The 26,838-nt window shown below is 48.7% G+C and overlaps 2 protein-coding genes across 2 annotated transcripts; one reads left to right on the top strand and one right to left on the bottom strand.

The window, feature by feature from the left end:
- Positions 1 to 209: 209 nt before the first annotated feature.
- Atp5pd (ATP synthase peripheral stalk subunit d) lies at positions 210 to 10,974 on the bottom strand. The gene is made up of 6 exons (XM_069993056.1): positions 10,889 to 10,974; positions 6,674 to 6,804; positions 6,110 to 6,206; positions 2,263 to 2,334; positions 554 to 616; positions 210 to 422 (listed from the first exon to the last, which is right to left on the bottom strand). The coding sequence occupies exons 2-6, from the start codon at positions 6,793 to 6,795 to the stop codon at positions 291 to 293; spliced, it is 486 nt and encodes a 161-aa protein (XP_069849157.1). The 5' UTR covers positions 6,796 to 6,804; positions 10,889 to 10,974; the 3' UTR covers positions 210 to 290.
- Positions 10,975 to 11,217: 243 nt separating this feature from the next.
- On the top strand, positions 11,218 to 26,403 carry Kctd2 (potassium channel tetramerization domain containing 2). The gene is made up of 6 exons (XM_069993055.1): positions 11,218 to 11,564; positions 13,701 to 13,809; positions 16,327 to 16,418; positions 20,132 to 20,227; positions 22,197 to 22,322; positions 23,931 to 26,403. Exons 1-6 carry the CDS (start codon positions 11,226 to 11,228, stop codon positions 23,958 to 23,960), a joined length of 792 nt encoding a protein of 263 aa, XP_069849156.1. The 5' UTR covers positions 11,218 to 11,225; the 3' UTR covers positions 23,961 to 26,403.
- Positions 26,404 to 26,838: the final 435 nt, after the last annotated feature.

The raw sequence follows: 26,838 nt of genomic DNA, 5'->3' as shown, positions 1-26,838 counted from the left end.
TTTTTCATATCTCAGGGGAATACCTGGTCTCGGGCCCCAGGTCCTTCCTGGATGTTCGAGGCTTTGGTCATGCGCTCTTGGGAATGCTGATCCTTAGCCACCAGCTCATCACACACCCTTTGCTCACCCTTCCACTTAACAGACTCCCACCTCCGTGAGACCACGTCAAAGGAGAGGTCTGACCACCTCAACCACAAAGACAGCTCATGAAGACTATGTAATTATGTTTATTTTTCAACATCCAGAGTTTGCCATGTGAGGACCCTCAGAGCTTCCTCCCAGACTTGATTTTATAAATTCTCGATTGGCTGGTGGGGCCAGTAGGGGTACTTCTTTGTGTCCAATTTGGTTTCTGGGAAGACTTCATTCAAGTCCTCTATGGTCATCTGCTCAAAAGGAATCATGTTTCTCAATTTTTCCAGCTAGAAAGAGCAGAAATGTGTTTAGTTAAGGGAAGGCAGGAGATGGAGATGCAAATCAAGAGCCGCAGGCGAAGGCTGTGTGCGGAGAGGGTGGAGGGTGCCCAGCCCCCACCGCCCCAGTGCCACCTCACCTGTTTCTCATACTCCTGGATCCTGACCCTTGACTGAGACACAAACTCAGCACAGTGTTTCACCTTTAAGAGAAGAGAGAAATGCTGTCAGAAACCAAGTTGTATTCTGCTGCTAAGGCTGCGGCTCGAAGTGGCTTGCCCTTTCCCAAGGCCTAATAGAGCTCCCGCTCTGGCAGGCCAAGCGCTCACAGTCAGGACTGAGTTAGGACAAGCACCCAGCCATCCAGCCACACTTCTCTCTGGTGCAACCACCTAGGTTTCAGCACCAGCCTTCCTGGCTTTCAGGGTTACTTGAACACAACATGGACAAAACTTCTACCTAATAACTCCTTATAGTTGCTTTGAACAACTTGATTGAGGTACAACTGACATATAGAAACATGCACATTTAAATGGCACCACTCAACATATATGAAGCCACTACTTTATTCAAAAGAACAAATATAGCTGAGCACCAGTGGCTCATGCCTATCATCCTAACTACTCAGGAGGCTGAGATCTGAGGATCACAGTTCAAAGCCAGCCCAGGCAGGAAAGTCTGTGAGACTCTTATTTCCAATTAACCACCAGAAAACCAGAAGTGACACAATGGCTCCGGTGGTAGAGCAGCACATGCCTTGAGCTGAAGAGCTGAGGGACAGCGCCCAGGCCCAGAGTTCATGCCCCATGACCAAAAAAAAGAAAAAGAAAAAGAAAAAGAACCCAATATATTTATCATCTCCCCTTCTGTCCACAAGCAACTACTAATATAAACCTCTGTCACTACATATTGTGTGTTTTCTACAGATTTGTGAAACAGAATCATATGTACTTTTTTTTTTTTTTTTGGGTCCAGTAGTGGGGCCTGAACTCTGGGCCTGGGCGCTGTCCCTCAGCTCTTCAGCTCAAGGCTAGCGCTCTACCACTTGAGTCACAGCGCCACTTCCGGCTTTTTTCTTATGTGGTGCTGAGGAATCGAACCCAGGGCCTCGTGCATACAAGGCAAGCGCTCTACCAATGAGCCACCTTCCCAGCCCCCACTTCCGGTTTTCTGATGATTAACTGGAGATAGAGTCCCATGGGGGGGGGGGAGGGGGGACTGGGAAGGTGGCTCAGTGGTAGAGCGCTTGCCTTGCATGCCTGAGGCCCTGAGTTCGATTCCTCAGCACCACATAAGCAAAAAGAAAAAAGCCGGAAGTGGCGCTGTGGCTCAAGTGGTAGAGCACTAGCCTTGAGCTGAAGAGCTGAGGGACAGTGCCTAGGCCCAGAGTTCAGGCCCCATGACTGGACCCCCCCCAAAAAAAACAAAAACAAAAACAAAACAAAGAGTCCCATGGGGACTTTACTACTGGCTTTGAACCACAATTCCAAATCTCAACCTCCTGAGAAGCTAGGATTATAAGCGTGAGCCACTGGCACCTAGCCAGAGCATGATTATTAAGGAAATTCCCTAATAAGGCTGGGAAGGTGGCTCAGTGGAAGAGTGCTTGCGTGCGTGAAGGAGGCCCTGGGTTCAATTCCTCAGCACCACATAAGCAGAAAAGGCTGGAAGTGGCACTGTGGCTTAAGTGGTAGAGTGTTAGGCTTGAGTTGAGCTGAGGGAGTGTCCAGGCCCTGAGCTCAGGCCCTAGGACTGACCAAAAAAGAAAAAAAAAAAAAAAAAAAAAAAAGAAAGAAAGAAAGAAAGAAAAAAGAAAACTCCATAATAAATAAGCGCATCAACAACTTACATCTTCCTTTTCTTCAGCATCCACCAAGGCCGTGTATTTATCTTCGGGTACAGGAATCTTCAGGGCGTTAAACTGCAAACAGGAACAGTGGGTTGTCACCAACACACCCAGAAGTGCGAGAGCGCAAAGCTGCTGTTCTGTATAAATGTTATTACAATGCATTTTCCATCCAAAGAGGAAACTGGTAGCATGTGTCACAGAAGGAATACTGAGAGAAGGGTCTGCTCGACCCCATCACTAATTAACTAGGATAAACTTTTAACACAGTGAGCTTGTTTCCTCATCTGAAAGCACAGCTACACTTGATGACCAAGAAAACAGCCTCGTAGCACTTCACATTAATCATGTTAACATAATGGGGATAGACATGGTCTGTGGAAGACTAGCAAATGGTATAGCCTAAGCATTTTCCTTGGCACAGACTAGTAAATGAACTTTGAATATGGAGCTTAATCTAGAAGACTCAAAGGAAGAGAGGTGAATGAGAAATTACAGCTACAAGGGCTGAACAAGGAGGAACCTGTGAAAGAGTAGAAAACATGCTAGTCTGTACCGAAGGGAGACAGGTGGGCAGCCAGAAGAAAACCAGGGAGATGAGTTGGTGGATTTCTGACTCAACAGGGGCAAGGTTATACTGTACAGTCAAAGGAACAGACCCTCAGTTCCCTGCACCTATTCACTATTTAAATCTAACACCATTTAAATCTAACCAGGGCTGGTGGCTCACTCCTGTAATCTTAGCTACTCAGGAGGCTGAGATCTAAGAATCGAGGTTCAAATCCAGCCCTGGCAGGAAAGTCCATGAGACTCTTATAGTCAATAAAAAAAAAAAAAAAGGATGGGGGAAGTGGCGCTGTAGCTCAAGTGGTAAAGCGCTCGCCTTGAGCTGAAGAGCTGAGGGACAGCGCCCAGGCCCAGAGTTCAAGCCCCACGACCGACAAAAAAAAAAAAAAAAAAAAGGACGGGTGGGTGCCACGCCACATACACTTGGTTGAAACTTTTGGAATGAAAGGTTCTGGACAGGAGTGGAGCCTGGCATAGACTCAAGCCCCAGGCATCCCCCAGGAGTTGGTGGAAAACTGGATTCCCTAAAAAAGACAATCTGGTCAGACTTAACCCGTTGTTCCCTGAGAAAAAGAAGTTCCAGTGTGACTGCTGCTCACCACAGTGACCCAGGGCCCAGTGGCAGGATGCCTGCCCTGTGCCCTGACAAGTCCCACCTGGGAGAGCGTTTGTCCTGCCTCCAGGCCAGTTCAGGCCTGCCACTGTATACAACAACTCTTGTTTCCTCCTCTAACAAGCAGCTCAGTATCCAACCACCATGGGAACCCAGTCCGAGAGGCACAATGGAGAAGAAGCTGCCAAAGCAAGCGTTTGGAAAGAAGCAGAGATCACAGCAGGCAAAGCAGCCATAAAGATGTGTCTGCAAGGAGTCCTTAGCTGGGTTCAGCAAAGAGAGGCCGGCGCAGGTGGGCAGGGCACTTCCATAAAGCTGCCTGTGGTGGATAGATGGCTTCTGATTTGACATCGACAACAGAATAAGGAACTGCAAGTTCAATGAATAGTCTCTGGCCAGAGAAACAAGGTCAAATGCTTAAGTTTCTGCACTTCCAGTGGTTCCTGGTATTTACAGCTGAGTGGACATCTTTCTGTGACCAGTGGGTGCCACGCCACCTTCTGCGGAGTCTGCGTGAGAGATTGTGTTGGACAAAGAGCTTCAAGGAAGCATGCCTCCAGGAAGGGGTGTTGGTTCAAGGCTTCCCATACACTTGGCTGCACCTTTATAGCCTCTACCTTTATTCTTACTATATTCTTCTTGGCTTTACATTCGTTGCCTTTATTCTCGTTTTGGCTATTTTTCTATTGATCCGCGAACAGAGCATGTTGTATTTTTCCAGTCCAATAGAGATGGCTTCTCTAAATAATAAAGACTAAGGCCAAAGATTAAATGTGGGCAATCCCCCAATCAATCTATCATCTGATGTGACGTTGCCTCCAGAAACTCCTACAACTTCACAAGCGGTTTTGCAGCTCACGCATAGTAAATATAGAGACTTAAAATTTCCAGATATGTCCAACAGATAAAATCAATAAATTAAACTAAGTTTTTTTTTTTTTGGGTCCAGTCGTGGGGCCTGAACTCTGGGCCTGGGTGCTATCCCTCAGCTCTTCAGCTCAAGGCTAGCACTCTACCACTTGAGCCACAGAGCCACTTCCAGCTTTTTTTTTTGCTTATGTGGTGCTTAGGAATCGAACTCAGGGCCTCAGGCATGCAAGGCAAGTGCTCTACCACTGAGCCACCTTCCCAGCCCCTTAAACTAAGTTAAAAAGAGTTATCCCAGTACCTCAGAGAGTTCTAAAAAAGAAGGGACCTCTGGTTATAAAAGAAAAAGATTCTCCCAACAGTTATGATTAAGTTTAGTCCAACTTACGTTATAGGGAATAGATGGTGTTTTCACACAAAATATAAAGTTAGTAACATATTTCCTAAACCAACCAAGAACCATTTCCTTATACAGGAGCTTATAAAGATAAAAATAGTTGGATAAAAATAAAATTAAAAAGAGTATAATGTAAGTACAGCCCTGTCTTAGGTTTGTTAATTATCAAACATAAAAAGGCTGAATAGATGACGTATCCTATTAAACAATATGCTAGACTTGTTTCGTACCACTTAGCTTAAACAGTTGGTGGGATAGTCATTAATTTTCATGTAATTCATCAATGCTTTGCCTTTTAAAAAAATTGATTACGTGCTTAAATAAACAAAGAACCTATGTCACAATCACACACTGTATAAAAATGTTAATTCTCCTCAATAAAGATACACTCAGATGCAACTCTTTTGAGTCTGTGTCTGTTTGTCACTTCGCCAACTCCTTTGCCCACCTATCCCGAGATCCCTGTCCCGTCGGTCCCAGTGCTCCGGCCGAGCTGGTCCGTCGCAGGTGGGTGTGTGGAAGAAAATGAGGAAGGGGTAACAATGTTTACAAGAAATGTACTCGTTACCTTACTTATATAGCTGGATGCCCTCTGTACATCATCCTTAATGTAAAAAATTTTTTTAAAAAGCTGAGCCGGGCACTGATAGCTCAGGCCTGTAATCCTAGCTACTCAGGAGGCTAAGATCTGAGGATGGTGGTTCAAAGCCAATCTGGTCAGGAAAGTCCGTGAGACTCTTATCTCCAATAAATCACCTAAAAACATGAAGTGGCGCTGTGGCTCAAGTCGTAGAGAGCTATCATTGAACTGAAAAACTGAGGGACAGAGCTCAGGCCCAGAGTTCAAGGCCCATGACTGACAAAAAAAACAAAAAAAGCTGGAAATAGAAGTGTGGCTCAAGTAGTATAACAATAGCCTCAAGAAAACAAACGAAGAAAAAGCCAGGTACCGGTGGCTCACACCTGTAATCCTAGCTACTCAGTGGGCTGAGATCTGAGGATCGTGGTTCAAAGCCAGCCCAGGCAGGAAAGTCTGTGAGACTCTCATCTCCAATAAACCACTAGAAAACCAGAAGTGGCGCTGTGGCTCAGGTGGTAGAGCCCTCACCTTGAGCTGAAGAGTGCAGGGACAGCATCCAAGCCCAGAGAGTTCAAGCCCCAGGACCGACAAAAAAAAAAAGAAAGAAAGAAAACAAACAAACAAAGCTTAGGGATAGGACCCAGGCCCTGAGTTCAAGCCCCAGGACCACCACAAAAACAAAATAATAAAATCTATTAGGTCACACCATCCTTCCTAAGCCATATGGATGTTAATACCACCATCTTCTCTTGCGGTGCCTATTTGATTTTCTATCTGCTGCTTCCCACCCACTAACCAAGTGAGTGTCACAGTTATCTGGTCTCACCTTCTTCTCAAAGTCATCCACCAAGCCGGCCTTGGCCACGTTGGCCTTATAGTAAGCCCAGTCGATAGCTGGTGGTTTCTCAGGCAGAGCGGCCAACCTGTTCATGTGGAAAGGCAGTTAGAACTGTTCCATGCACAGGAGAAAATTCAAACAGAAACTTCCCTAGTCCTTATTCTCATGCCTGGTGTCATCACCCTTTTCTAAGGTCACCATGAAAATGCCAGAAAGTATGTTTATTTGGAAAATACATGGATTTATTTTTTTGTTAGAAAAATTCCAGAAACGTGTAATTCCAAAGCATTTTTTGGGGGGGGGGAGGGGCAATCCTGGGGCTTGAACTCAGGGCCTGGGCACTGTCCCTGAGCTTCTTTTGCTCAAGGCTAGCACTCTACCACTTGAGCCACAGCACCACTTCCAGCCTTTTCTGTTTATGTGGTACTGAGGAATCGAACCCAGGGCTTCATGCATGCTAGGCAAGCACTCTACCACTAGGCCACCTTCCCAGCCCCCTCAAAGCATTTGTTTCAAGATCAGTATTGGGTTCCCTCTCAGAAACACACTGACCTGGAGCTGAGGATCTCATTCCACGACTTCAAGGAGTTAGCAATAACCTTTTGGTTTGAGGGGATAATTTCCCCAAAAGCTATCCAGTCAATGGCTTTTACAACAAATTTGCGCCCAGCCATCTTGGGATCCTAGAAAATAAAACAGGTCAGATCAAACCAGTGTTCTTAGCTCTACACCAGTGGCCCATTCCTATAATTCTGGCTTCTCAGGAGGCTAAGATCTGGAGAATCACAGCTGAAAGCCATCCTGAATAGAAAAGTCAAGACTCTCTCCAAAATAAGTAACAGAAACGCCCCCAGCCAGGCCAGATACATGGCTCAAGTGCTAGCTGAGCAAGGGCAAGGCCCTGAGTTCAGGCTCCAATAACACCAAAATTAACACATTTTAAAAAATTCCCAGGGCTGGGAAGGTGGCTCAGTGGTAGAGCGCTTGCCTTACATGCATGAGGCCCTGGGTTTGATTCCTCAGCACCACAAAAGCAAGAAGCAAAAAAGCTGGAAGTGGCGCTGTGGCTCAAGTGGTAGCGCACCTGCCTTGAGCTGAAGAGCTGAGGGACAGTGCCCAGGCCCAGAGTTCAGGCCCCACAACCGGACCCCCCCAAAAAAAATTCCCAAAACGGTGTTCTTACAAAGAATATTTTAAAGAGCAATTTATCAACTTACAAATTTTTATTTTATTTTTTGGTCGGTCATGGGGCTTGAACCCTGGGCCTGGGCGCTGTCCTTGTGCTCTTCAGCTCAAGGCGAGCGCTCTATCGCTTTAGCCACAGCACCACTTCTGGTTTTCTAGTGGTTTATTGGAGATAAGAGTCTCACAGATTTTCTTGCCCAGGCTAGCTGTGAACCGCTAAACTTGAAATTTCTTTTTCTGATTTTTTTTTTTTTGTGTGTGAAAATACTGTACAGAGGGGTTACAATTACATGGGCAGGATAATGAGTAATTTCTTATCAAGCATTGTAGCCTCCTCCTTTGTTTCCCCTTCCCATCCCATCCTCCCCCACCACCAAAGTTGTAACATTTGTTTTCGACATAACAACTTGTATGTCTCATTATTGCAATGGGTCCATCTGTATCCCTATTTAAACGATTTGTTTTTCCCTTCCCCTCCACAAATTATACCAACATCAAATACAGTGAAAGCAGGGGTTATACCGTGGGGGAGGGACATACAAAGCAACAAAGAAATAATCTTATAAATGTTTTAGAAACAATTGCATGAAAGAAAAAAACATTTGAATACATATCTTAGGGTTCATTTCCCTAACATCAACTTATCTGACCTTTTCTGCTTGACTCAGACATATAATAGTTATTGCAAATAAGGGAAACCATGGGACCTATGTTTCTTTGGGCCTGGCTTACTAAACTTGCAAATTTTTATGAAATGTATCAGAACTGGAGGTGTAGCTCAAGTGGCAGAGTGCCTGCCCAGTGAGTGCAAACCCTGGGTTCAATTTCCAGTACTGCCAAGGAAAAAAAAAAAGGAAAGAAATCACTTGGTGGGTCTATCTATCAACTACAGGGATGAGGATTACTAACTCAGAAAAGAAGGGTAGTAACTTCACAAATTCAAGCTGTGTAATCTGGCATCTCTTCCAACAGAGTGCCTTCTCGCAGAGAGTGCTTTCTCAATTTTCCTATTCAACCTTAAAAGCTCAGACCTCTCCTTTTTGCTGTGTCTTTGGAAATGTTACTAAAATAACATTCATGCATTGCATAACAAAATAAGTTAAATATTTTTCAGCCCAGATTGTGCTTTATTCACTAATTCTCCAGTGCACAAAACTTGACATTAAAAAAAAAAAATTTTTTTTTTTTTGGTAGGTCGTGGGGCCTGAACTCTGGGCTTAGGCCCTGTCCCTGCACTTGTCAGGGACAAGGCGAGCGCTCTACCACGTTTGCCACAGCACCACTTCCGGCTTTCTAGTGGTTTATTGTAGATAAGAGTCTCACAGATTTTCTTGCCCAGGCTGGCTATGAACCGAGATACTCAGATCTCAGCCTCCTGAGTAGCTAGGATTACAGGTGTGAGCCATTGGCGCCTGGCTCGACATTACATTTTTTTTTTGGGTCCGGTCATGGGGCCTGAACTCTGGGCCTGGGCGCTATGCCACTTCCAGCTTTTTTCTTTTTGTTTATGTGGTGCTGAGGACTCAAACCCAGGGCCTCAGGCATGCAAGGCAAGCACTCTACCACTGAGCCACCTTCCCAGCCCTTGACATTAAAATTTTAACTAGGTTTAGGGGCTGGCTCAGTGGTAGAGTGCTTGCCTTGCATGCCTGAGGCCCTGGGTTCGATTCCTCAGCACCACATAAGCAGAAAAAGCCAGAAGTGGCGCTGTGGCTCAAGTGTTAGGTAGAGTGCTAGCCTTGAGCTGAGGGACAGAGCTCAGGCCCCACTACTGACCCAAAAAAAAAAAAATTTAACTAGGTTTAAATACAACAAATCATAGATAAAATTTCAATTACCTGTAAACTGTGGAAAATAGCCATTCAGTGTACTAGAAAATACCAGGTAAGTGTGTGCACATCAACTCCTACTGTTTCTAGAAACTTCAGGGGCTCTCTCTGCCCTTGCCCTACTAATTTGTCACACACCTGTATCTCTTATTCAAGCCCCCTCCCCCCGATACACACCCGGCATTCACCCATGCCCTGCATTTGATATATAGGTGAATGTAAGATACATGACTGCAGCAATCTTTTTTTTTTTTTTTTTTGTCGGCCGTGGGGCTTGAACTCTGGGCCTGGGCGCTGTCCCTCAGCTCTTCAGCTCAAGGCGAGCGCTCTACCACTTGAGCTACAGCGCCACTTCCGGTTTTCTGGTGGTTTATTGGAGATAGGAGTCTCACGGTATCTCCTGCCCGGGCTGGCTTTGAACCACGATCCTCAGATCTCAGCCTCCTGAGTAGCTAGGATTACAGGCGTGAGCCACCAGCGCCCAGCGACTGCAGCAATCTTAAACCAAGACAACACAAGGAAAATAATCAACTTGAACTAAAAAAGATTGGGGACAAGATCAGACCTAAAAAAAACCTCAAAGTTAAAGGTCTCTAACAGGAGAGGTGGAAATCTTCCTAGAGATCTTTAAGAACGTAAAAAATACAAGTGGTGATACACCTATTCCTGTCCCTTCTCATGATCATTTTATGTCTCCTGGAAGAGAGAGACGGGAGTGAGTAAGGGTGGCTGATTAACTTTTTCTTTTGTGCCAGTACTGAGGGTTAAACACAGAGCCTGGGCGCTGTCCTTGAGTTCTTCGTTAAAGGCTAGCGCTCTACCACTTAAGCCACAGCTCCACTTGTGGCTTTTTGGTGGTTAATTGGGAGGTAAAAGTCGCATACTTTCCTCCTCGGGTTGGCTTTGAACCTCCATCCTCAAATATTAGCCTCCTGAGCGGCTAGATTACAGGTGTGTGCCACTGGTGCAGCTTAACTTTTGAAGATGCCAGAGAATTAAACAACTTCGTACACTTTCTCGACCACCAGGAAAGAGGAGTAACGAAGTTTCCCCCCTCCCCCCTCCTTTTTTTTTTTTTTTTCCAGTCCTGGGGCTTGAACTCAGGCCCTGGGCGCTGTCAATGAGCTTCTTTTGCTCAAAGCTAGCAGTCTACTCCTTGAGCCACAGAGCCACGTCTGGCTTTTTCAGCTTATGTGGTACTGAGGAATCGAACTCAGGGCTTCATGCATGCTAGGCAAGCACTCTACCACTGAGCCACATTCTCCCCTCCCCCCACCTTGTTTATTGCAGTTTTCACCGCAGAGAACAGGTCAGGAACCTACGAGGTGCTCGACGAAGACTTGAACCCTATACTTGAGCAGCCTCAACTCGGCCCACGTCGGAACCCCGGCCCCCAACCCGAGGAGGTTCGGCCTGTCCAGGGTTCCGCGACGTGACACTACGACCGGGTCACGTCCCTGCCATCCCTAAAGCCAACTACACGACCGTCAATGTGCTGGCGGCGGACGGAGCCTGACACGGTCTGTGGCAACGCCTAAACTCTGGCCCCGGCCCGGCCTCCACTAGGCCCCGCGACCTCGCGGGGCCGCACGGGTGAGCCGGGCCAAGCGCAGCAACCCCAGGCCTCTGCCGACCCGCACGCCGAGAGTCCGGCGTCCTCGGGGTGGACGCGGCAAAGGCCGGCGCAAGGCCTGAGAGATCCGGGGCACAGCAGCCCCCGAGGACCCGGACGTGACCCTCGCAACCCACTCACCTTCACCGCCGGGGACGGACCGTCGTCCCCGCTCAGCCAGAAGCGGCGGAAGTAAGTCGCCGGAAGGCCTTCCCTCGCCCAACCGCAGCGCGCAGGAGGCGTGTCTCCTGTCGCATATCAGCCAATAAGAGTGAAGCATGGTGTGGCCTGCCCCGCCCCGGGGGCGGACGCGGCGCCTGCGCCTCCAGGGGCCCCCCCGCGAGTTGAGGGGCGCTCCCGTCCGCTCCCCCCGCCCCACCCCCGCCGATGGGCCGGCCCGGCTCTCCCTGCCGAGAAATGGGCCGGCCCGGCGGTGCGCGGGCAGCGGCGGCGGCGGCGGCGGCGGCGGTGGCCCAAGATGGCGGAGCTGCAGCTGGACCCGGCGATGGCGGGGCTGGGAGGGGGCGGCGGGAGCGGGGCGGGCGACGGGAGCGGCCCGGGCCGCGGACCCCCCAGCCCTCGCCCGACGGGCCCCGCGCCCCGCGGGCACGGCCGCCAGCCCGCGGCCATCGCGCAGCCCCTGGAGCCGGGGCCGGGGCCCCCCGAGCGGGCCGGGGGCGGCGGCGCGGCCCGCTGGGTCCGGCTGAACGTGGGCGGCACCTACTTCGTGACCACCCGACAGACCCTGGGCCGGGAGCCCAAGTCCTTCCTCTGCCGCCTCTGCTGCCAGGAGGACCCGGAGCTGGACTCGGATAAGGTGCGCCCCGCCCTCGGGCGCGCCCCCGGCCCTGCCGACCCCCTCCTTCCTCCTCGTCGCCAGACCGACCCTCAGGCCGCGACCCTGACCCTCTGCCCCCCCCACCTCTGGCATCGGGAGTCCAGGACCCCTCCCCCCCACCCTCAGGCACGCCCCGGCTTTCCGTCTGACCCCTCCCTGTCCACCCGCGAAGGGCCACCCCATCCACACCCCTCTCCCAAATTCTCTGCCCCTCGTCCCCAGCCTCCCAGGTCTGCATGAGTGAATTTTTCCCCTGGCTTTTTCTTCAGCCCCTCACTGCCCGTACCAGATGCATCCAGAACTGGGTCAGGGTGAGCGAAGGCATCTTTGTAGCTTTCTCTCAGATTTCCTCTTGAACCCCTATACAAAGTTGAGTCCAAGCCTGGGTCAGATAACGACGTGCTGCCTGTGAAAGCACCCGGCTTTCCCAAAGTTCTGGTCCCGGGATGTGTATGCGATAGCAGTCAGTGTTTAGGTCTGTATTTGCGATCAAATGCGTCCTTGGGAAAAAGGTGACATTTGCCCGCTACACATATAAGCTGACCTGCCAAGAGCTGGGGAAAATGAGGACCTGGGAATGTTGTTGGGCGAGATACCAAAGGATAAAGAAGTGAAAAGACAAGCCATTTCAACGTATGCAGGTTCATCCTTAGGTTATCTGAAGACACAGCCAGGGCTGCGTATACATTTATCAATTTCATCTATTCATCTCTTAATAGATGGTATTAAAGCCAGGTGCTGGAGGGCACACACCTGTAATCCTAGCTAGTCAGGGAGCTGAGATCTGAGGCTCACCGGTTTGAAGCCAAATGGAACGGGAATGTCTGTGAAATTCTTATCTCCAGTTAACCATCCAAAAGTTGAAAGTGGAGGTGTGGCTCAAGTGGTAGAGGGCTATCTTTGAGCACAAAACCTCAGGAATAGCTCTCAGACCCTAAAGTCCCAGGACCAACACACACACACAAACACACACACACACACACACACACGATTCCAGAACCCATTTTGATGAAGGAATTATTTTTGTATACTCTAGATCTTCCTTATGGCTCTATAAGCCAGTTTCTTCATGTTCCTTTTACTGTAAAGATGAGTAGGATTAAAGCTGCTCAGAGCCAAGTCCTGGCAGTACCACGCTTCCTCTGGGCACAGAGCTAGGGTGTGTAAGATTACAGCTGGCAGTGCAGACTCCCACTGGCCTTGAACTCAAGGAGGGTTGCCAATTGAACACAGGTTTTCTTAGAATTAGGAATGAGGTCCAGGGGCAATAGAAAAATATCTATCTGAAGCACAGATCTAAAACACACAGCCGTGGCATTTTCTTCCTTCTCATAGCCTGAATCCAGCAACCACAAAAATGTTGGTAGTTGTCCAAAGATCATAGAAATTTAAGCCAGTAAATAATCTGGGTATGACTGTGCATCTGACACCTGACCTAAGATGATCTTAAAGCACAAGATGCCAAAAGCTATCTTCTGGGTTCAGAGTTTGCAATAAGCAAATGTGTAATAAAACTTATCTTTGTGTCTATGTATGTGTGTGTGTGGTGGTGATGTATGCGTACATGTGTGTGCTTGTTGTTCATGCATGTGCCAATACTGAGGCTTAAATCAGGGCCTGGGCACTCTTCTTAGCCTAGAGTTCTACCACTTGAGCCACACTTCAATTCAGGCTTCTTGGTAGCTAATTAGAGATGAGTTTCACAGATTTTTCCTGCCTGGACTGATTTCAAACTTTAATCCTCACATCTCAGCCTCCTGGGTAACTAGAATTACAGGCATGAGCCATCTGCATACACTATATAGAGGTTTATTTGCTTTGTTTTTGTTTTTTTGAGACAAGGTCTCACTACGTAACCCAGACTGGCTACCACTTGACAGACCACTTGTCACCTGACAAACTGGAGAATGAATTAGGTCAATTAACTCGGTATCTTCCTGCCTCAGCCACCCTAAGTGCTGGCATTATAGCCTTATGCCACCACACCAGGCTTAACTAAAAAACTTAGTTGGTGGAATGAATTGTTGTCTCAGGGCACTGGCAAAGACGAGAACAGTACTCAGTTTTAAAATGCTCCTGAAAGCTTCACAATGACTCCTTGTGCTTGGTTGGCAGGATGAGACTGGAGCGTATCTGATTGACAGAGACCCCACCTACTTCGGTCCTATCCTAAACTACCTCCGCCACGGGAAACTCATCATTACTAAGGAGTTGGCAGAAGAAGGTAAGAACCATTTGCCCTGGGCCTTTTCAAAATTCACGTCAATTAAGCTATCTCGCAGCCTTGAGTTTAATTTGAAATTTTATAGGCTCCTGTGCAGGTGGGTCATACAGGTTTATGAAAATGGACAGGGAAGGCTGGGAAGGTGGCTCAGTGGTAGAGCGCTTGCCTTGCATGCATGAGGCCCTGGGTTCCATTCCTCAGCACCACATAAACAGAAAAAGCCGGAGGTGTCGCTGTGGCTCAAGCGCTAGCCTTGAGCTGAAGAGCTGAGGGACAGCGCCCAGGCCCAAGTTCAGGTCCATAACCGGCAAAAAAGAAAATGGACAGGGAGCTGTCAATTACCTAGGCTTGACTTAAAAGAATTGTGTTGAGGAAAGATCCACTAGGCCTACTCAGCTTCCGCGATGAGAAGGAAGATGGGTAGCTTGCTTTGCAGACAGCTTTAGTAGTTTTCATTCAAACCTGCACAGTTGTCAACATCTATCTTCTTTTTTTTTTTTTTTTGGTCAGTTATGGGGCTTGAACTCTGGACCTGGGCGCTGTCCCTCAGCTTTTCAGTTCAAGGATAGCACTCTACCACTTGAGCCACAGTGCTACTTCCAGTTTTCTGGTGGTTTATTGGAAATAGGAGTCTTATGGACTGTCCTGCCAGGGCTGGCTTTGAACCACAATCCTCAGATCTCAGCCTCCTGAGTAGCTAGGATTACAGGCGTGAGCCACCAGCGCCTGGCTGTCAACATCTATCTTTACTTACATCTATCTGTTTATGTGCCGGTGGTGAATGGCTATTGCCTGAAGCACTACTCTCTGCCATCTGGTTATTTATGTTTTCAATTTTAGTTTGAATCTGCAACTGAAAAAAAAAAAAAAAGATAAAGGCTTGGCCTCATTTCTTTTTAAGACTCTGGTCTCATGCTTCCCTGTACATTTTTGCAGCTGACCTAATTCATTCTCCAGGACATTGTCAAGTGTATTACTGGTTTGTAGAGTGTTTAGGCTGTAAGTGGGTCTGGTCCTCTTTCTAAAGGCTTGGTTTGGTGTCCCTGGAGGCCTTCTGTGGAAAATGGGGGCCTTTCCTTGGATCCAGGACACCCTGAGTGATCGCTCTAAGCCAGAAAGCTTGCAGTGGCTGTCCTCATTAGTGAAATAAACAACTCTATTTCAGCTGGTAACAGAGTTGCTCTCTCTCCCTCTTGCTCTCACTCTGATTCCTGCTCTCAGTCAGGTAAGGTAGCTCAAGGCTATCGTTGTAGCTCCTTGGGAGGGGAGGTTTGGAGGATTGCAGTTCAAGCCCAGCCAAACAGAAAACATTCTTGAAACTGTCTCAACCAGTGGCTGGGCTTGGTGATGTACATCAGTTATCCCTGCTCCAGGGGCAGGAAGCACAAAGGCTGAGTACGGTGGCACACACCTTCATCTGTATTGACACTCAGAGGCACAAGTTGGAGTTATCAAAGCCCAGGCTAGTCCAAGCATAGGCTAGCCCAGACATAAAGCAAGATAATACCCTGAAAATAAGAAATATGAAAAGGGACTGGAGGTGTGGCTCACTTGGTAATAGTGCCTGCCCAGAAGCTTGAGGCTTAGTTCAAACACTCCAAACTCATACAAAGGTAATAATAATTGCCAGGTGCTGATGGCTCACACCTGTAATCCTAATCAGGAGGCTGAGATCTGAGGATCGAGGTGCAAAGCTAGCCCACGCAGGAAAGTCCGTGAGACTCTTATCTCCAGTGAACCACCAGAAAACCAGAAGTGGTGCTATGGCTCAAGTGGTAGAGCACTAGCCTTGAGCTAAAGAGCTGAGGGACAGTGCCCAGGCCCAGAGTTCAAGCCCCATAATCCACCAAAAACAAAAACAAAAATTAAAAAACCCACACATTTTCCTGCCCAGGCTGGCTTTGAACTGCGATCCTCAGACTTCAGCCTCCTGAATAGCTAGGATTATAGGCATGAGCCACCAGTGCTTGGCAGTAATTACCTTTTGGCAACAATATTTTTCCTGGTACAAGAGCATTCATCCCATGCTTGATCTATACAAGGTTTTTGATTTTATTTAGCATGAGAATCTTTCAATGATTTATTGCCTTTAAAAAATTATTTAGTTATCTATTTTCTAGCTGGGCCACCCTAGGGCCTTGTGCCTATTAGGCAAGCATTGCCCTGAGCTACATCCCCTGCCCTGATTGACTTTGAAAATTGCCGAAATAACAAGTATCCTATTAAATTTGATCCCTATAATTCTGTATCCATGCATCTGTCTGCCAGTCCTTTTTAGAGCCAACTGGATAAAAACTGCAAGCTCAGGAGGTGTCCAGTGTGACTAGCTCCCGGAACCAAGTGACATATGGAAAAGGTACCCGCAGCTAATGGGCCTGCGCCAGAGGAGACAGTGAGCAGAGCAGACCAACCCTGTGCTCAGGGAGAGACTAGATGTGTGCTTGAAAAACACACTTTTAGCCATCTTACTGCTGGTGAAATCACAAGTGTCTCACTACAGTCTTGTCCTTGTTCTAGGTGTGCTGGAAGAAGCCGAGTTTTACAATATCGCATCTCTTGTGCGGCTGGTCAAGGAAAGGATACGAGACAATGAGAACAGAACTTCACAGGTAAGGTGTTTTGAACTGCTATGGGAAAAACATCTGCAGTGCCTCTGTCTGTGTGTCTGTCTGGGTATGATTTGAAAAGAATCCCTTTCCCCTCAGATCTGTAGGTCAGGGTAGAACCCTGTCAATCCAACTGAACAGATGGAACATTCTCAGCCAGAGTTGTTTAGAGCTAAGATATGAAGGAGAAATAGCAGAAAGCTGAGGAGCCCGTGTCCCTAAGGAGAGCTTGTCAGAGCTGGCTGCCCGGTAGAGGGAGGAACTCAAGGCTGGGCACATTAGGCGCCAGGCCCGTTCTCCTTGACAGAGTGTCTCCTTTGACACGAAGCCCAACGTCTTGCTTCCATCTCTTGGCTGCCCTTTGTCAGGATGAGCCTTTAGCCTGTGATCATGTGGCATTTATCTCCTGTGACCCTCCTGAAACCTGCTGTGAATTGTGCTGCTGAAAATATAATACCAGGCTTCTTGTCTGTTATCATGTCTGGATTTTTTTTTTTTTTTTTGGTCAGTCGTGGGGCTTGAACTCTGGGCTTGGGCACTGTCCCTCAGCTCTTCAGCTCAAGGCGAGTGCTCTACCACTTAAGCCACAGTGCTACTTCCAGTTTTCTAGTGGTTTATTGGAGATAAGAGTCTCACGGACTTTCCTGCCTGGGCTGGCTTTGAACTGTGATTCTCAGATCTCAGCCTCCTGAGTAGCTAGGAATACAGGCGTGAGCCACGGGCGCCTGGCTGGATTTTTATATTAACGCAGTGGCCATAGCAGTAGAAATGAAACAGAGTTTCCTGTCTATGTTGAGGAAGGGGAGATGATCGATGGACTTGGCTTATTTCACATGTTCTTCAGCATGCATTTGAATAACCACCATAGGATCAACTGCTGAACACTTTTTTTTTGGTGCCAGTTTTGGGGCTTGAACTCAGGGCCTAGATGCTAGCCATAAGCTTTTGGGCTCAAAGTTAGTATTCTACTACTTGGGCCACAGCTCCTCCAGCTTCTTGGTGATTGGAGATAAGTGTGTCACAGATTTTTCTGCCTAGGCAGGCTTTGAGCTGTGATCTTCAGATCTCAACCTCCTGATTAGCCACCAGTGCCTGGCATACTTTTTTTTGGGAGGGGGGAGGGGGAAGATCTGGTCGTGGGGCCTGAACTCTGGGCCTGGGCGCTGTCCCTCAGCTCTTCAGCTTAAGGCTAGGGCTCTACCACTTGAGCCACAGTGCCACTTCCAGCTTTTTTCTTTTTGCTTATGTGGTGCTGAGGAATTGAACCCAGGGCCTCAGGCATGCAAGGCAAGCACTCTACCACTGAGCCACCTTCCCAGCCCTGGCATACTTTTTTTTTTTTATTTTGTCGGTCGTGGGGCTTGAACTCTGGGCCTGGGCGCTGTCCTTCAGCTCTTCAGCTCAAGGCGAGCGCTCTACCACTTGAGCTACAGCGCCACTTCTGGTTTTCTGGTGGTTTATTTGAGATAGGAGTCTCACGGTCTCTCCTGCCCGGGCTGGCTTTGAACCGCGATCCTCAGATCTCAGCCTCCTGAGTAGCTAGGATTACAGGCGTGAGCCACCAGCGCCTGGCTTGGCATACTTTTTTTTAAGGGAACTAGAATTGAACTAAGAGCCTCACACCTCATGAAAACCTGATGTCCATAGATCAGCATGTGTTGATGTGTGGATTACCATGTGGAACCATGAGCTAGGGTCATCAGGGTCTTATATTTCCACGGATATTTTATTGCGATAGGCACTTAATGCTTTCGACATTGTGGAAAGGTAGCTTATATCTCAATTTTCCATATTCTGAAAACCTGGATTGCTTCATAGAAATTTTGATGTTACTATCAATTACATAATTTGAAAGCATTCAAATCATGGCACCTGAACATTGTACATTCTTTGCCATCAGTTAATTCTTAGAGAGCATTATTATAAGGCGTCTATTTGATCACAGCAATTCACTTAATTAGTGCTCTAGGTTCTGAAGGCTCATGGACTCAGACCCAGTTGGAAGCTTTTTTGTTGTAGGAATGTCAAGACCTTTTTGATGTTAATTGATCTTTCCATCTGTCCTCTTCATTGAGTGAAACGCTGAGGAATGGATTTGATTTTGTTCAAAGGACTTCTCTTCCTCTTGTCACTGGTCATTCTAAGAAGTTGGCTCTGTTTGGATTTTCAAAGATTACTGCCTTTGGCTTGTCTGAAGTTGCTCAAAGCCCGAGATGTAGGGGTCATAGCCCACTCTATTGTGAGGGCTGCTTATCTCTTAGTGGCTGCCACTATTCCAGCTCCTTGGCTGTCTCCATTAATACGTTCTGCAAGTGCTTTTCATAGCAAGCAAAGAAAGAGTTGGCAATGTAGCAGCTCTCAGATGTCATAGGTCATTGCGATGTTCTAAACTTTGTAATATAACTTTTGGTTAATTCCCAAGTGTGTGATAGAACCACTGAAAACTTCAGAGGATTTGTCTTTTTATTTTTTAGGCTTTTTGAGACAAAGTTTGCGATTAAGCTACACACAGCCTCAAAAGACTTTCTTTTTTTTTCTTTTAGTAGTTGTACAAAGGGGTTTCAGTTGAACAAATCAGTTTATAAGTACAGTACATCTTTTTTTTTTTTTTTTGGGGTCCGGTCATGGGGCCTGAACTATGGGCTTGGGAGCTGTCCCTCAGCTCTTCAGCTCAAGGCTAGCGCTCTACCACTTGAGCCACAGCGCCACTTCCGGCTTTTTTCTTATGTGGTGCTGAGGAATCGAACCCAGGGCCTCAGGCATGCAAGGCAAGCGCTCTACCACTGAGTCAACTTCCCAGTCCCAATACAGTACATCTTGATCAATGCTTTGTTTTAAAGTGAGACTAGGTCTCACTATGTAGTTAAGAGTTGGCCTTGAACTCACAATCCTCCTGCCTCAGCCTCCTTAGTGCTGAGATTACAGGCAGATACAATCACACCTACCAAGATTCTCTTATTAGGAAATTCCAAAGGTTTAAAGAACTCTGCTTAGGATGAGGCAAAACCCTAATATTTATATTTTATTATACCGTATTTCTGTGACAGGAATGCTAATGTTTAACCCTGAAGCACTCTTAGGTAGCATCAGCAGAGGTAAAAATACCTTGGGTATTTGTACATAGTATGCTTCCTCTTTGATAAATTTAACATATTGATGTTATTCCTATTACCATTCATATCAGTGTAGATAAAAATCAATATATGGAGCTGGGAAAGGTGGCTTAGTGAGACTCTGCCTTGCATGCATGAGGCCCCGGGTTTGATTCCTCAGCACCACATAAGCAGAAAAAGCTGGAAGTGGCACTGTGGCTCAAGTAGTAGAGTACTAGCCTTGAGCTGAAGAGCTGAGGGACAGCACCCAGGCCCAGAGTTCAGGTCCCATGATGAACAGGGAAGATAAGGGGGGAAATCAATACATAACATTCACTTTAAGATATAAATCAGATATAAACTACTTCAGAAAAAATGTGACTGTTTCATGCAAACTAATTGGTGAAATGATGCAATCCGAGTTTGTTAACATGATTGCTCATATGTAATTCAGCCTTCCAAAGTTCAGAATTATTTTGCCCACTGATCTGTGTTCTTGGACCCTTGGCTGAGCGATCATTGGGAAGCCACAGTGCTGTTTGTGGAGGAGGCATGTGGGTGGGCAGAGAGAGTAAATGATCGTGTTCTTAGCGTTGCTCTTCTTAGCCTGTGTGTTTGTTGCAGGGCCCCGTGAAGCACGTGTACAGGGTCCTGCAGTGTCAAGAGGAGGAGCTCACACAGATGGTCTCCACCATGTCTGACGGCTGGAAATTTGAGCAGGTAAACATTTCAAAGAGCAGCAACCCTAGGCAGGACTTCATCGTGGGGAGGGGAGGGCACAGCTCCACCATCACCAGCCAGTCAGTACCCTGGGAGGGGCGGGAAGAGAGAGCCACTGGTGTTCACTCGTCCAGTAGCATGTGATGGCGGCGGAGAGACGGGCCACATCCACCAGCTTTGTTTGCATCCAGAGTTTGAACTTGACAGTGCTGGTCTGTGGCCAGAAAGCCCTCCTTTTGCTTTTCCTTCCCACAAGTATTTTGTTGGCATATTCTAGAATGAGTCCCTAAAGAAGACAGATTCAACAACAAGCCCCAGGGAGAGATTTTGAATTCTGATATGTAAACCAGCCACCTTAAACTTTTACTGGGAGGGGTCAGCAAGAACCAGAGTGTGGTTCCCCCCCCCATCATTATTTTTTTTTCACAAGTTGTTGTTATGTGGTGTTTTGTTTTGTTTTGTTTTTGGTTAGTTGTGGGGCCTGAACTCTGGGCCTGGGCACTGTCCCTGAGCTTTTCAGCTCAGGGTGAGTGCTCTACACAGTGCCACTTCCCCTCCCATCATTCTCCCCGGCCAGAACCAAGCCAACTGAGTCTGGGCGTTGCTCTCTTCTTCCACTAGGTGGCAGGATTGTTTCTCTTCAAAGTTACAAGAAGGCTGAGTGGCTATTGGGAAAATATTTTACATGGATTGTGCCAGTTGCTGTAAAGAGTTGAAGAGGCCAGCTAAACTGTCACCATAAACTCACCCACAAAGATAAAAGTTGGAGTTTGTGGAATTACTGTTAGGTTACAGTTCCCATGCCGCCCACGTCTGTCCTCAGAGCAGTGCTGGACTGTTCCCCGCCTGCCTTCTGCGGCAGTCCTGCCCCTGTGCCCGCAAAGCACGGCCTAGAGTTGATTGGTCTCCACCCCAGAAACATTTTTCCCTGAAGCAAAGAATATGCTGAGAATGGGGCCCAGGGCCTCAGGTGAGCTGGTGGGCGCATGCTCTGTCACTGTGCTGCACCCCAGCTCTTACGTTGTTTTCCCATGTGAGGACACCCCATGGAGGACCATGCTTTTATGGCATGGACAAGGTTGGGCATGGGGGTTGGTGAGGTGCCCTCCCGGTCACACAGAGGGGCAAGGGGTCCCTCTAATCATACAGCAGGGTGGGGGCCCCCCCCTCTAATCATACAGCTGGGGTCTTCCTACTTGAGGCCTTGCCTGCCTGGGAGGAAGCCCTTGCTCTCTGACTCAGCTTCTCCCTTTAGAACTCAATTCTGAATTCCATTCTCCAAGAGTTACGAGTACTAGCAGCACACGCCGTTTGGTTCACGTAGAACCTTCCACCTTGCGCCACAGTCTCTTGTCTCAGACTTCTGCTTTCTGATGAGCCAGTTCTGTTTTGGCTGAAGCAGATGTCCATGCTCATTTAGAGACCTGCAGAGGGAGAGTGATTGTATGCTGCTCACTGCTGCTTTGTGATTTCAAAGCTTGGGTAAGGGGCAAGGGTGGGACTCCAGCTTTTCTTCTTAGGGAAGCCTCACTCTTGGTGTCTTGATGAACAGCAGGGGCCATTACTCCCCTGGCTCAGCAGAGAGTTCTTCCTCTTCCAGACAAAAAATTATCAAGTCCAGTCAGAGGGCATGTGATTTATGAGGCACTTGAATATTTCTTTTTTCTTTTTCTTTTTTTCCTGTCAGTTGTGGGGCTTTAACTCAGGTCCTGGGCATTGTCTTTGAGCCTTTTTGTGCTCAAGGATAGCACTCTACTACTTGAACCACAGTGCCACTTCCAGTTTTTAAGTAGTTTATTGGAGATAAGGGTCTCCTGAAGAGTTTTCTGCCTGGGCTAGCTTTGAACTGCTATCCTCAGATCTCAGCCTCCTGAGTAGCTAGGATTACAGGCGTGAGCCACCAGTGCCCAGCACGCTTGACTGTTAGAAGTCCACTGTTTACATGGTTACCATTTTCTTCTTTTGTCAGCTAATCAGCATCGGCTCCTCCTATAACTATGGAAATGAGGACCAGGCAGAATTCCTCTGTGTCGTCTCCAGAGAACTAAATAATTCTACCAACGGCATTGTCATAGAGCCGAGTGAAAAGGCAAAGGTAAGAAAGAAAAAGCCAGGCCCACTCCTGAGACTCCAGAGAGTTGAGGGCCAGCCTGGACCACAGAGTCCAGGGGTGGTGGGACCCTCAGCTTCCCCAGCTTGTGTTCAGAGCTGCTCCTCTGCCCTGCCCCTACAGCCCACTGTGCGCTTCCCTCCTGTGCCAGGGCTCAGAGCAGCCACGGGTTTGCCAGGGTGGATTCTCCAGCCTCTGTCAAGTCAGCAAAAGAAAGGCTTCATGGCGATGATGATGGCTACCCAGAGAGAAGGGGAAAGTGTCCACCTTTGTTCTTTTCAGGGCCTTAGAGGAGAGAGTTGAAGTTGTCTTAGGCTGTTACCTTCTCCTCCACTGTGTCCCACACACGCTTCTGAACTATCTGTCAGTGGTGACCTTGGCCTGGTCCTGTAGCGTGGGAAAGCAGGCCCAACAGTACACAGACTTCAGGGCCTGCTGTGTTTAGCAGGCAGGCCTTCTGCAGTCAGGCGCTCAGTGTGGCAGGGGCTCCGCCTGCCGTGCTGCTTCGGCTGACCCAGGGCCACGTACTCACAGATGCCTGTGGAAGTAGCTAGGCAGGGTCATCTCTTTGTTCAACCATTTTTATTATTTAATATTTTAATATTTATTGGCAGTACTGAATGGCATTTGAATACTGGGCCTCACACTTGCTAGTCAGCACATAAGATACTCTGCAAACCCTTTTTGCATTATTATTTTATTATTATGATTTGTTTGTTTGCATGCTTGCTTTGTGCCAGAACTGGGGCTTAAACTCAAAGCCTTGTGCTCTTACTTGGCTTTGTCCACTCAAGGCTGGTGCTCTCTCTTTTGAACCACACCTCCACTTCAGCATTGCTTATTTTTGAGATAATAGCCTTGCTCTATGCCCAGGCAAGCCTGGTCTGTGATCCTCTATTTGTTCTAAGATTACTAGAATGATAAGTGCATACTACTGTGCCCAACCATTGATGGAGATGGGATCTCATTCACTTCTTTGGCCCAAATTGGCCTCATATCACAATTCCCCAGTCTTCAGTATCTAGGATCACAGGCTTGAGCCACAGTACCCAGGTTTCCTGATGGATTTCAAACTTCATTCTACTGCAATTAGAATATTTGCTATGAAGCCGGGCGCTGGTGGCTCACACCTGTAATCCTAGCTACTCAGGAGGCTGAGATCTGAGGATTGCGGTTCAAAGCCAGCCCGGGCAGGAGAGACCGTGAGACTCCCATCTCCAATAAACCACCAGAAAACCGGAAGTGGCGCTGTAGCTCAAGTGGTAGAGCACTAGCCTTGAGCTGAAGAGCTGGGGGACAGCGTTCAGGCCCAGAGTTCAAGCCCTACAACCAACCCCCCCCCAAAAAAAAAAAAAGTCTCATGGACTTTTGTGCCTGGGCTGGCTTCGAACTGTGATCCTCAGATCTCAGCCTCCTGAGTAGCTAGGATGACAGGCATGAGCCACTGGTGCCCGGCTTTGATTTGAATCTTTTAAGCACTTCCTTGTTCCAGTGCAGTGAGGGAAGCAGCACCTGGCTCTGTTGCCAAGCCATGCCCTCAGCTCGTGTGGACCTTTCCTTCCCTCAGCCTTCTCCCTGCTCTTCCACTTCCAGATTCTTCAGGAGAGGGGGTCTCGGATGTAACCTGAGAGTCGCATATTTCAGAATCCTGAGGGGAAGGAGAGTGATCTAGCAGAGCAGTTCTGTGACATGAAATCTTGCACCTGTACAGTAACCGAGCTACTGCGAAGCACAGCCAAGCCTGGCCCCCAGGGGAGAGGTGTTCTGGTCCGAACCAAAGGATTCCCCACCCCGCCGAAGGCAGATGCACCTCTGGCTGCAGATGAGCTTTCCAGAAACCTGCTTTTGTTTTCTTAGCCAACATATGACAGACTTTTACAATGGCAGCTGGGCTGGGTCCCCAGTTGGAGCCTTTCAGGGATCTGAAGGAAGGAGATGAAGGCCAGCTCCTTGGAAATAGCCTAGAATGCCAAGGAAGCCAGAGCAAGGAAGGGAGCGCTGTCCCTGGCGGAGCCAGGTCTCTGGTGCCCAGCCTGGGTGTTGGCAGCCCCTTTGGACCACTCTTCCCCTCTTAGGCAGCCACAGAAGGGGGTGAGAGATGCAGAGCTCCAGCTTCAGTGTGCCAAACTGAGGTGTGGGGGAGCAGATATTGTTGCTGGAAGACCCACATTCCTTTAAAGAGAGCCTCCAAAGCAGGGGAGGGCGGTGGCCCCTCCAAGAGATTTTGCCCCGTGTGCCCCAGTGGCTGGCCCCACGTGGCCTGCCTGCTCCCGAGGGGAGGTTTGAGGTGGTGGCATCCCGAACCACGTTGGACAGATGAAGGAGCCAGGCAGTGGGCATGACTGCTTCTTACCCATTGACCATCTTCCGTCGTCAGAGGACCTTGTGGACTGACCCTCTGGTGGCTTGACGTGCGCAAGTTGCCAAATGTTGTCCTCTTGTAGCTAATAGTCCTGTTTCGTGATTGTCCCTGAACATGCCCTGACTGCAGGGCAGCACTGTATGTCTCCTGGTTTCCAGCCTTGCTGCACCAGCCCTGGTGACTGTGCCAGCCCTGCCTGGGGGCTGCTGGGTGGGTGATCCTGAGTGCCCCAAACCCCCAGGGGTGGTAACTGCAGAGCTGGTCTGTGCATCTCTGAGCTTCCCTGTCTTTGTGAGCAGTTGTAGAAGGCAGGGCCAGAGACACTGCCATTTCCCCTGGACAGCTTGGAGCCAAATGGCATACATGTGGAGCAGGGCAGGGGACCCCAAGAAAGAGCATCTGTAAAAGCTGGCTCTGGCCTGGCACTGCCCGGTACCCTGGGTGCCTTCAATGCCCAGGTTCTCTGCAGTCCCAACACCCAGCTGCTCACCAGGGGTTCAAGCGACATCTGTCCACTCTGCCGGAAGTGTTTTAAGCACCTGGCTGACCATGCCCAGCTGGGTTCATTTTTCTTGCACATTCTCACTTTGTCCTTTCTGTGTGTCTGTAGCGTGGCATAGAATTGTGAGCGTGTTTGCACCTGCGTGCCATCACAGTGTGAGTACAGAAGTGTTTGCACAGGTACAACAGTAGATGAGCCTCCTGCTGCAGGAGCCCCCGTCACCTCTTCTGCGGGGTCGCAGGGCTCTGTCCAGGCCTGTCTTTCAGGAAAACAAGCTTGGCTGTGGTGGAAAGAAGTAGAAATGCAGGAAGAGTTGCTCTATCCATAGGACAGAGGACTTTGGACAGAGCAGGTGAGGTCAGACTAGGAAGAGCAGCACTTTGGGGCTTTGAGCCTCCTCACTCTGCTATAGGCCTTTGTCCCTCTACCTAACGGCGTCGAACTGCCGGGCTCCAGCCAGGCCAGCTTGTGACCCCAACCCCAGTTCTACCACCAAGTTCAGCGAGAAGGGGAGGAGAGGCTGGAGTGCAGACAGCAAAGGCCTGGCGGATGCACTGTTACTTCAGTTAAGCGTCTAGAGCGCTTTGGAGTGCTGCTGAACGTCAAGTCGGTCTCTGGGAAACAAAACGTATCCCTGGCGTTTCTGGTCTCCCAGAGGACTGTGACAAGTTCCCATCCTCACCGCAGCCCTGTGTCAGATGAGGCCTGTAGTCTGGGGTGACTCGTTTCTAAGGCTTCTGAGGAGTGTTTCACTCAGTATTTCTTCCCAGGCAGGTCACTGCAGAGGGAGGGCTGCCCCCGGGGACTGCCAAGTGGGAGCATCTTTCTGCCCTTTTCTCTGCCCAAGCCTGGGTCTAGGTGATGCTGGCTGGGCCCCAGAGTGCTGCTGTCCCCTCTCTCCTCGGAACCTGGCCCCGACTTGGCCGTGTGGGCCCAGCCTCCTCTAACAGGACTTCATCTCCGCACAATCTGCTGTGCCGTTTCTCTCTGGGGTCAGCCAAATGTGGGGGGAAGAGTGAGGTTGAGGGAATAAGGCTGAAGGGATGCGCACACCCTCCAACATGGCCTTTGACCCAGACCTTTGGGACCATGCCTGTTACTCTTGGGTGCCCTTGTTACTGTTCATGTGTCTGAACAAAGTTTGAAATGCTGTGACTTTTTTTTGTCAATAAAGATATAAAACAAATATGAGTCCTGGACCTCAGGTATTTGTGCCACACTGTTGGCTCCCAGCGTGCCCTGGCCCTGCCCCGCTCATTTCCCAGGCTGGCCTTCCCACCCCCCCTCCTCAAGAGTACCTCACACAGCGCCATTGCTGCTCCTGCTGAAATTGCCAGACATATGCCGTCCTTATTCCTTCCACTTCACTAAATTCGAAAGGCCCAGAAAGTACTGAGGGACAGAAGGCGGGACAGATGGGCCGTGTGTGGAGACCTTAGATGACCAGGGAGGAGCAGGGAAGAAAAGAGGTGACCAGGTGGTGTGTGCATGGAAGAATGAGTTAAGAAAAGTAAGACTAGCCAGGTGCCAGTGGCTCACACCTGTAATCCTTGCTACTCAGGAGGCTGAGATCTGAGGATCACCGTTCAAAGCTAGCCAAGGCAGGAAGGTCCAATAAACCACCAGAAAACTGGAGG

Source organism: Dipodomys merriami, unplaced genomic scaffold (assembly GCF_024711535.1).
Source record: "Dipodomys merriami isolate MVZ:Mamm:240054 unplaced genomic scaffold, mDipMer1.0.p SCAF_42, whole genome shotgun sequence".
NCBI lineage: Eukaryota > Metazoa > Chordata > Mammalia > Rodentia > Heteromyidae > Dipodomys > Dipodomys merriami.
The sequence above is the reverse complement of the archived record's forward strand: the minus strand, read 5'-3'. Positions and strand labels throughout refer to the sequence as shown.

Coding starts and splice junctions, on each gene's coding strand:
- Atp5pd (XM_069993056.1), bottom strand. CDS start 6,795: ATGGCTGGGCGCAAATTTGTTGTAAAAGCCATTGACTGGATAGCTTTT. Junction 6,207..6,673: donor AATGAGATCCTCAGCTCCAG/GTCAGTGTGTTT, acceptor CCACATGAACAG/GTTGGCCGCTCTGCCTGAGA. Junction 423..553: donor TCCAGGAGTATGAGAAACAG/GTGAGGTGGCAC, acceptor TGCTCTTTCTAG/CTGGAAAAATTGAGAAACAT.
- Kctd2 (XM_069993055.1), top strand. CDS start 11,226: ATGGCGGAGCTGCAGCTGGACCCGGCGATGGCGGGGCTGGGAGGGGGC. Junction 11,565..13,700: donor CGGAGCTGGACTCGGATAAG/GTGCGCCCCGCC, acceptor CTTGGTTGGCAG/GATGAGACTGGAGCGTATCT. Junction 20,228..22,196: donor ACGGCTGGAAATTTGAGCAG/GTAAACATTTCA, acceptor TTCTTTTGTCAG/CTAATCAGCATCGGCTCCTC.